The 9,535-nt window shown below is 40.0% G+C and overlaps 1 protein-coding gene across 2 annotated transcripts; it reads left to right on the top strand.

Annotated features, from left to right (window-relative positions):
- Positions 1 to 1,011: 1,011 nt before the first annotated feature.
- Positions 1,012 to 7,090, top strand: LOC109743775 (eukaryotic translation initiation factor 3 subunit H). Of its 2 annotated transcripts, none has more exons than XM_020302865.4 (12): positions 1,012 to 1,198; positions 1,307 to 1,401; positions 2,317 to 2,433; positions 2,522 to 2,625; positions 3,498 to 3,564; positions 5,498 to 5,631; positions 5,711 to 5,759; positions 5,838 to 5,909; positions 6,004 to 6,105; positions 6,181 to 6,248; positions 6,563 to 6,715; positions 6,854 to 7,090. In XM_020302865.4, the coding sequence occupies exons 1-12, from the start codon at positions 1,189 to 1,191 to the stop codon at positions 6,909 to 6,911; spliced, it is 1,029 nt and encodes a 342-aa protein (XP_020158454.1). In that variant the 5' UTR covers positions 1,012 to 1,188; the 3' UTR covers positions 6,912 to 7,090. The 2 variants fall into 2 exon arrangements, with proteins under 2 accessions (XP_020158454.1, XP_020158452.1); XM_020302863.4 differs by having other exon boundaries at positions 1,304 to 1,401.
- The last annotated feature ends 2,445 nt before the right edge of the window (positions 7,091 to 9,535 follow it).

The following is a 9,535-nucleotide window of genomic DNA, read 5'->3' as shown; positions in this document are numbered from 1 at the left end:
AAATATTGGTTGTTATCAAGGAAAGGTAAAAATTTAGGAAAGTTAGGATTTTTAAACTGATTTCTATGCAAATGAGGTTTTATTGTTTGGTAACGTGATATCAGTACCTGCCCGTTTATGAGTGTCTGACTAGGAAAGTTTGCAAATGTTAAGAAACTATTTATTGGGAGGAAAGTTGTGACGTGTCTGTTATTTGTTTCCTAAAACAAATTTCACTAATAAGAGAAATCGATTGATTTAGATAAGTTAGGAAAGTTAGATTAAAATGTATTATTTGTTTCATGAAAATCTGTTATTTGTTTCCTAAGACAAATTGAACCAATAAAAGGAATCGATTGTTTTGCATAATTTAAGGAAGTTAGATCCGTGATTTGTTACACGTTAGGAAAGTTCTGGTTGTAATAAAGAGTGGAGAGAAAAGAAACCGATGGACCAGGGTGGGAGGGGGTGGTGGGAGGAGAGACGAAAAAAACCCAGCGAAAATAAACCGCGGACCAGGGTGGGAGGGGGTGGTGGGAGGAGAGACGAAAAAAACCCAGCGAAAATAAACCGCGGAGACTATTCACCAACTCGTCCACCAGGAGTAGAGATAATGCAACAATAAAATATGAATGAGTTTACAACAGTACTTAGAGAAATGATTTGCTTTGTTATACTAATGGATCTCATGAAGTTTTTGTTGAGTTTTGTGTAATTGAAGTTTTCAAGTTTTTCGCATGAAGAATTCCTAATAAGCATTAGAGTGAAGAGGACATCTCATTTTTTTTCTATTATATGACTTAAATTTGGAAATCTCCCCTAGATTTCCTCCTTTTCAAATATTTAAGCCAAAAAAAGATCTTTCGTGTATAATGTTGAATTTTTTATTTTCACAGGAAAAAACTTGAAGTTTTGTCTCAAAAGGTTTTTTATGGAGAAAATTAAGCGAAAGTTGTTCTGAATAATCCGAAACACGAAACCAAATTGAAACAGGCTCTACGAAACTTTCCTGTTTTCCAACTAGTTCCAACTGGTGTACAGCGAAAAGCTGGAGGAGATCTGTGCCGCACATCGACCAAGACCGACTCGACCGAATAGCCTTGCCACACCAAAAACCCTAGCCCGCACATCCTCCCCTCCCCTTCCTCCTCCTCGCGCCGTCCCTCCAATCTCTCTTCGTGCCCCCGCGCCGCCGACCACCGAGCAGCCATGGCGAATCGTAAGTGACGCCAACATCCTCGTCTGTTCCGCTCCACGCCCTATCTATTGCACGCTTTTAACTCTGGATGCCATCGGGTGGTTTGGTTGGTTGGCTGATGTGCAGCAGCACCGGCGACGGGAGGGAAGTCGTTCCTGCAGGCCATGTCGACGGTCACCGAAGAGGCGGCGGTGCAGCTCCGCGTCGTCCAGATGGAGGGACTGGTGATTGCTCTCGATCCCCCTTTTGCGTTCGTTCGGGAGAGTCTGGCGTGCATACGCAGTTTTAGTTCGTTTGATTTTGGTCGCTGACGCGTGAGATGAATTAGGGGAAGCTCTCGCTTTTCGGCGGATCTGTATTGAGATGATTGCTGATTTGACATTGGTGAAGTTTGTGGTTAATTTACTGTGCTGTGGAGTCAAGTTAGTTAGGGGAATATTTACCAATTACAGTACGTGTTACATATTTGAACAAAGGTGCTTTCAACTAACCTTTTGCATCTTGAAGTGGAAATGAGTAAGTTATTTTGAGAAACTACCTTTTGCAAAACGGAACTCCAGTATGATTTGTAGTGCATAGAGGGGCAAGAACAGCGTCTAGTCTATTGCCATAGACCACCAACTGGATGCTGTTTCCTTATATACAATACCTCCCTGAACCTTTTGCTAGAGTTGCTACATCTGAACATATTTTTCTTCAAAATAAACTTTAAGCACACCAAGAACATCAATCTGTTCAGTAATATGTTTGCACATATAAAAAAGCTATTAGTGCTACTTTCCTAGTTTTCTTTGATACACATCGAATAATAGAACACACTTACATATGCTATTATCTGGGGTGTCTACGGATACAATTGATAATGTTGTTTCTTTAGCTCCAGTTACCTGTTTCAGTTTTGCATGTTATTGGAAGCCCAATACTGTTAAACCAAAATATTGACCTGTCGAAAAAAGTGTAGACTGGGTTGACACTGAAACAAAAGTTTCACCTGGTTTTAACTAAGTTAGATCAGCTACAGTATGCTAGTGGTTCATCAGTTGGTATTTCCATGACTAGCAACTGGCGTCTATATTACTAAACACAGTTGGGCTGGTGTAATTCTTCTAATTATCATTTGTTTGTCTCTTAATATGCAGGCTGTCCTGAAGATCATTAAGCACTGTGAGGAGTTTGCGCCTGCTCTGGTTACAGGCCAACTGCTTGGTTTGGATGTTGGTAGTGTTCTGGAAGTGACCAACTGTTTTCCTTTCCCTGTGAGTCTGACATTCTTGGCAGTGTTACTTCCAGGATACTTGTGATTCATCCGATCTTTTGGCGAATAATACCTACCTTACATTGTAGATAAGAGAGGATGACGAGGAAGCAGATGCAGATGGTGCGAACTATCAGCTTGAGATGATGAGGTGCTTGAGGGAGGTTAATGTCGACAATAACACTGTTGGATGGTGAGAAGCTATTTCATCCGATTCAGTATTGATACTCAAATTCATTAAGGAATAGTTAGTGGTGTGTTTAGATATTTGGCATGTACGTTGACAAATTCACATATCTTCTTCATGTATTTATGTATTATTTGTCCGTCTTGCATAACTGAACAACTAGAGTGTAGAAGTGTACTGACATACTCCTCGATAGAAAATAGTTTTTCACTGTTTCGAATGGACAATCTGTATGCTATGCTATGTTTTTCTTATATTTATGGCATTGTAGGCCTGTAGGAAATGTTACAGCCAGACATAATTGATGCATGTTCATTTGCCAATGCAAAATGGTACTGCTGTTGGCACTGAGAAGTGAGAACTAACTAGTGTTGGTCATAGCCGCTAGGTGTGTATTCTGCTGGTACTTCATGGTTTTACGTTAGCTATGTCTAAATTTCTTAACTAGATTCTTTTCAAATTGACAAGTGCAATTTATCTTTCTGGAACACTAATTCATAAAGGTTGCTAGATTTGTTTATTATGTGGAGTAACATCAAAACTCGGGAAATCTGAGGGAGTGAGGGTTACTGGGTTAGCATTTAAGTGGTCTGTGTTAGGTGCTTACGAGGTATAGTTTACACTATTGATATACTAGTCGACCTGTTTACATGTCTTGTTCAAAACACACTGTATATTTCTTAATTGTAAATACACTATTATGAGTTTGTGAGTCGTGATGCTTGTCCACCATATTTTATCTTGAGCTACACGAGTATGATGCTGTTATGTTGTATCTTGCTTACGTTGTGGCTTCTAGCATAACATTCATGTTGTACTCTGCTACTGGATTACAATGTTGACCCTTTGCATTGCTTTTGCTTTTACCTTCCTTACAGGTATCAGTCCTGCTTGCTTGGATCTTTTCAAACCGTTGAGCTGATTGAAACATTTATGAACTATCAGGTACGGTTAGAGAAATGAGCTGCATGCTGGTGTTGAAAAATATTTCACTAGTGTTGGAACCTCCCTGTTTTTGATGTTTTTACCGGACCGTCCTTTTGGTTAACAGTTTTGAACATGCCAAATCTGTGGTCTACTCTTGAGTTCACATACATATCTATACCAAAGAGTCACATTGTGATCTACCATAAAAGATGATTTTAGTCATATTAAGATATTGTGTAGATCTAAAAAAGGAATTTGTAGGAGTTTTAGCTTAAGGAGTTTACAGGCTTTGGGACTTGACTAGGGAAGTTACGTTTGTAGTTCTTATGTAGTGTGGGAATGGAGGGTCAGATCCATCTTTTTTTCAGATTTTCTATGGCGGGCAGTAGGGAAGCCAGACAAATGCACCTATATGGTTTCTCCTTTACGTGTAAGTATAAAGAGGCTAAGAAGCACGGATACGGGGACGGAGACACGGCGATAGGCATACGGGGACACGGGATATGGAATTTTCCAAAACAGCCATTTCGGGATATGGCGAGTATATATAAAATAAAATAAAAAATATGCCGTTTAATATAGAGTTACGACAGGGGTGCATGGAAGCTTGCTATCCAGGTGCCAGAGCCATGAGTTGGTCGCGAGATCTTATGGGTTTCACTTCTAGCTTACTCCAACTTGTTTGGGACTAAAGGCTTTGTTGTTATTGTTGTTGTTGTTGTTGTTGTTGTAATATAGAGTTACGACAAAAAAGAGAGAGACCATAATACTGCCCAATTTGATGTCTCCTCCATCAAGTGGCTGATTAATCCTCCCATAGTCCCATGTCAATGCAAGTTGCATCTTGCAAAACACATCAAACGCTAGTCTAGTATTAGAAGAAGACCACACAGGATACTTGGGAATTGGTATCTACAGCACCAGAACCAGGCCGCCCTTCACTCTCCACCCATGGACGATTGGCTACCAGTACCGGTTGTGGCGCTCCCAGATGCCATGCTACCTAACAACATGCAGCACAAGCATTCAAAGAGCAGCAGATCATGGGTAGCACCGTAGCAAACAGCAGCACGCAGCAGCCATGGAAGAAAATCATAATAAAAGAGATGGAAGAGGTTGAGGAGAGGCTGCTGGGTTTGGGGAGTTGGGTTACCTGCCGTTGGGAGGAGAGGCTGCTGTTGCTGGGGGTAGCGGTCGCCGGTCGATACCAGGTGTCGCCGCCGCGCGTTCTCTGCTGTCTGGGAGGCTGGGAGAAGCTCGTCGTATGGAGAGCGTGCGTGCAACTGACCCCTGCAAGGTATTAGGCTGAGGCTGTTTTTTGGCCAAGCCGTGTCCCAGATGTGTCACGTACAGTATTCCACCATGCCCCTGTTTATTTTTCTTTAAAAAAAATATTGATTCTCCCACTATATCAGGACGGCCAATCGGCAATTTCTGGCGTGTCCATGCTTCTTAGTAAAGAGGATAGTGGTGGTCTGGTTGTACATTCGTCGGCCTCCCCTCCCTCCAAAATTTAACAGATTTCAGGTGTCAGTGTGTAGGTTTCAACAAGATTTTGGTGTTAGGTTCAAGTTTCAGTTGTATTTCAATTTTCAAGTTGGTACTTAGTTTTTACAGATCAGGCATTACGTTTTTAGGTTTCAAATGCTTTCCAAGAACAATTAGTTTTTACAGATCAGGCATTACGTTTTTAAGTTTCAAATGCTTTCCAAGAACAATTACTAGTGCAGTAGTAAGGTTAAACACGGTATACATGAAATGCTACAGTACGAGCTTCAAGCAAATGATTTATCAGTATCAGCTATTCAGCTTCATAGTTATGCCTGAGCTTTCACCAAAACATTTTTCAGTATCAGCTTCATACTTATCTTTGAGTAGGTCCTAAGGTCATCATGGTTTTTATTACTTGGTCTCCTATTTTCCTTGCTGGATTAACGTTTACATCTCACAGGAGAACATCCGGAGATGCGTGTGTATCGTGTATGACCCATCTAGGTCTAGTCAAGGAGTGCTAGCTCTTAAAGCCCTGAAGCTCACAGACTCTTTTATGGATCTGTACCGCAACAATGGTTTAACTGGAGAGAAGTATGGTTTGATTTCTGTGACTCCATACTTTTTCTAAGTCTCAGACATTGTATGTGCGAATGACCCGTTGTGTTCACAGGCTAAGGGAAAAGAAATTGTCATGGGTTGATATTTTCGAGGAGATACCGGTGCGCACTCTTATATCTTCTGTATAATCATGGCAATGAAATTGATCTCTTGATGTATCTTTTTTGTTTGTCTCGCAGATTAAAGTGTCCAACTCAGCGCTTGTCAGTGCCTTCATGAAGGAGCTGGAAGCTGAATCACCTGTTTCTCAGGTTGAGATTTTTTACTCCTAAATGCATTTGTAGAAAATATGTCTTCTCCTTTTAGCATTTCCTGGAGTAACATCTTTTTCATTTCTGGTCCCAGTGTGACTTCGACCGTCTTAAATTGTCGACTGCGCCCTTTATGGAAAGGAACCTAGAGTTTATGATTGGGTGCATGGATGGTCTTTCATCAGAGCAAAACAAGGTAACCTTGGATTTTAAAAGAAATGGATTCAAGTGACAAATGTATTTGTTTGACTGAGTTTTCCTTTTAATGTAGTTCCAATATTACTATCGCAACCTAGGAAGGCAACAGTCACAGCAACAGGCATGGCTTCAAAAGAGAAGGTGAAAACAAATACTGAACCATTGCTGTTTATTAGCTCTTGTGTCATCCAAAGATAGTGCCTCCCAGAAGCTAAAATTTTTGAACGATTAAGTTACTGCTCCCGAATATTCAACTGACCGATTAATTTCTTATAACGTACTCTATTTTTCTTTGCCAAATAAGGCAGCAAACATCGACGTTTTCCCAAAAGTCTTCGTAGACCTCTTTCCGATGAAAAATCTTTTTTGTGTAATTCGAAATGTGAAGCAAGTCTCCGTATGTACAGCAAATGTGTGGACATTAAACACCCCCCTTATTGTTTGTGACACTACAGGCAAGAGAACATGTCTAGAAAGGCTGCTGGCGAGGAGCCGTTGCCAGAAGAAGATCCATCCAACCCTATCTTCAAGCCGCTTCCTGAGCCATCCCGCTTAGAGGGTTATCTCGTAACCAATCAGATCTCGAGTTACTGCAACCATATCAATGGGTATGGATTCTGTAACATTCCTATGCATATGTGGATTCATTGTTAGTTGGTTTGGCAGGCCTTTTTGCATGCTTTTTAAGCACACTTGGTGCAGATTGTATAGGCCCTTGTATTGATTGTTGCCATTTATGATTGCAGGGTTGCTGGCCAGAGTTTCAACAGGCTATACTTGATGAAGGCGTTGCAGGAAGATTAGGTGCAGGGTGGCAGCTGCTGTGAGATTTTAACTTAACAATGTACCGCACCTCAATTTTGCAATGTACTCCATGTGCACACGCACATTGCCTATTTTGTTTTGCCCAAATCAGATAGTTAAGATGCATTGGGTGGATATCATTTGTTTTGATGGTTCTGTTCCCGCCTTCTGCAGCTAAATTTGGTCTCTTTGTTTGGTTTGGTTGCGGGTGAGATGGTTCTTGAATCTTGAATTCTTGATACATGAAAAGCGTGAACACGGGTACTTCAGGGCATATTCGGCACGTTTCAGTTTGCTCAGACTGATTACACTTGATTGGATAAATAAGCTGAAATTCTTTCTAGGGTTAGGTAACCTAGTTTGCGATAGGTAGTGTTATTGAATTGGTAGAATAATGAGGGTATACTTGGATCTTTTACGTTGTGAGCCTAACTCCGGTGCCTTTTAGAAGATCAGCATTGTGCGAGGGAAACTGAATGACCGCATAATAATTATAATTTGTTTAAATTTCGTCAGACTTGTTAGGATGCAGATGCAGAACTGACTTTGAGGCATTTGCCACAGATTTTGAAGTATAACCTTTTATGGCTCATACAGTTTGGAGAAAATTGAAACGTAGGAATTATGATTAGTATAGAAATTTGATAGGATGGCACTTGCCATCCTAAGGAATTGACTTGTCTCATTCCTACGTGCAAAATGAGCTTTGAGTGGATGTATAATTTTTTAAAAACACAGAAAATGAGTAGTATTCTTATGAAATTCTTGTACGCATTTCCTACAAACTGAATGTATATATAGGAATTTTCCTCCAAATTCCTTGTTTCTATGTTTAATTAATCTATGTGGTGTATTGAGTTAATTATATATATGTAGAATCCACCACCTTTTATCTAGAGAGAATTTCTTATTTAATAGTCTTAAACTTTGTTTCCCTATTTGACACACAATTTTATTTTCTTATCTAGTCTAAAATTTGTTCCCTTTGTTATTTTGGCTATCAACGGTGTTGAATGACACATAAAAAAGACGATTTTACCTCTGATGCAACTTGTGACCAAAAGTATTCACATGAAGCAGTAACCTTTTCCCATTGTTTTTTTTGCGGAATAACTTTTCTTGATTGTTACATGTACAATCATTGTTGACCCAAATGAACTGATTTTAATTAGAACATGCACAAAATCCAAATCTCAAATTTCAATTTTTAATTCAAAAATTGGTCAAAATCTCCCTTGTAATTTGATGTCATATCCCGTGCACGCAATTCACATATACATAATTGAGCACATAATATTCAAAATTTTCATAAGCAGGAGACATAAACATCGAGGCTCACATCCAAGTACACATACATGACATACATCATATCCAACTTCACATAGAAGAGTCCAAGTTCACACATACATTATATGAACAACACAAAAGTGACTATCATCATCCAGGTTCACATACATAGTTCAAGTCCACATATACATGACATGAGCAACACAAAAGTGACTTTAGGTTCACATACATGAGTTCAAGTCCACAAATACTCCCTTCGTTCCAAAATAAGTGTCACGGATTTAGTACACAGTTAGTACAACTTTGTACTAAATCCGTGACACTTATTTTGGGACGGAGGGAGTACATCAACATGAGCAACATAAAGGTGACTTTAACTGAAAGAAATTAGATGAAGTTCACTAGTAGAATCGGTTGGGTTAGGGTTTTTTAGTGCCCATTGCAGGGCTGTCAAATGGCACCATAGAAACGTTTCATCCTTTTTAGCAAGCACTATCTTGTTCCTTTTGCCCCTTACCTGGAGCACTTGTGCATGCATGGCAGCAGTGATTTTAGAGCAAATAACAACATTAACTATGCATAATATGTGGTAGTAAAATTCAGAACTAGCGGTGGTCACCTTTTACCCCCATTTCCATTTTCCTTTCGGTAGTCTCTAAACTTTGGCTATGTTTTCCCTTTTTCTTGGTTGTAGTTTCTAAGCTTTGGTTATCGATTAGATGAATATGTACAAATCAAATTATGTTTTCATTTGACACAAATCAAGCTTGGTTTTCATTTGGCACAAACATAGGTGTGGAATTGCTAACCTTGGTGGAAAATACATAGAGCCTCCAGCCACCGCCACCCTCCGTTTCCATCTCTAGCCAATGTCGGATCCGTAGCCACGCCAAGGCACGGCCTGTCCGCAGCCGCTCCATGGCCGTCCTCCGCAGCACCGCCACCATCCATAATCCTAAATCGTCGTCACCGCTGCTAGGAGCCAGGAGGTCCATCGCTCATCGCTAGGGTTGGGGAGAAAGGCGATGAGAAGAAGCGTTTCTAGCCTCTGTTTTTTCCTTTTTTCTCATGCGGTTATGGATAGGAGCCAATTTCGTCCAACTATAAAAAACTAACATCATTCGATGCAGATTCTAATGGCGCAGGTTAATAAAATTGATGGAAAGTTAGAAAGAAAAATAAATTATTCTCGGTGTTAGATAAAAAAGGAGAGAAAAGTCAATGTTAAATAGGGGAACAAAATTTAAAACAGTGTAATATAAGGAAATTTCTTGTTTATCTAACATGTAGATTCTATGCTATGTGTTGTGTGTGCCTTTCTCCGTATGGTTCTCTTG

Source organism: Aegilops tauschii, chromosome 2 (genome assembly GCF_002575655.3).
Source record: "Aegilops tauschii subsp. strangulata cultivar AL8/78 chromosome 2, Aet v6.0, whole genome shotgun sequence".
Classification (NCBI taxonomy): domain Eukaryota; kingdom Viridiplantae; phylum Streptophyta; class Magnoliopsida; order Poales; family Poaceae; genus Aegilops; species Aegilops tauschii.
Note: the sequence above shows the minus strand (reverse complement) of the source record. Positions and strands in the feature narration are given on the sequence as shown.

Coding starts and splice junctions, on each gene's coding strand:
- LOC109743775 (XM_020302863.4), top strand. Junction 5,910..6,003: donor CTGAATCACCTGTTTCTCAG/GTTGAGATTTTT, acceptor TTCTGGTCCCAG/TGTGACTTCGACCGTCTTAA. Junction 6,716..6,853: donor TACTGCAACCATATCAATGG/GTATGGATTCTG, acceptor TTATGATTGCAG/GGTTGCTGGCCAGAGTTTCA.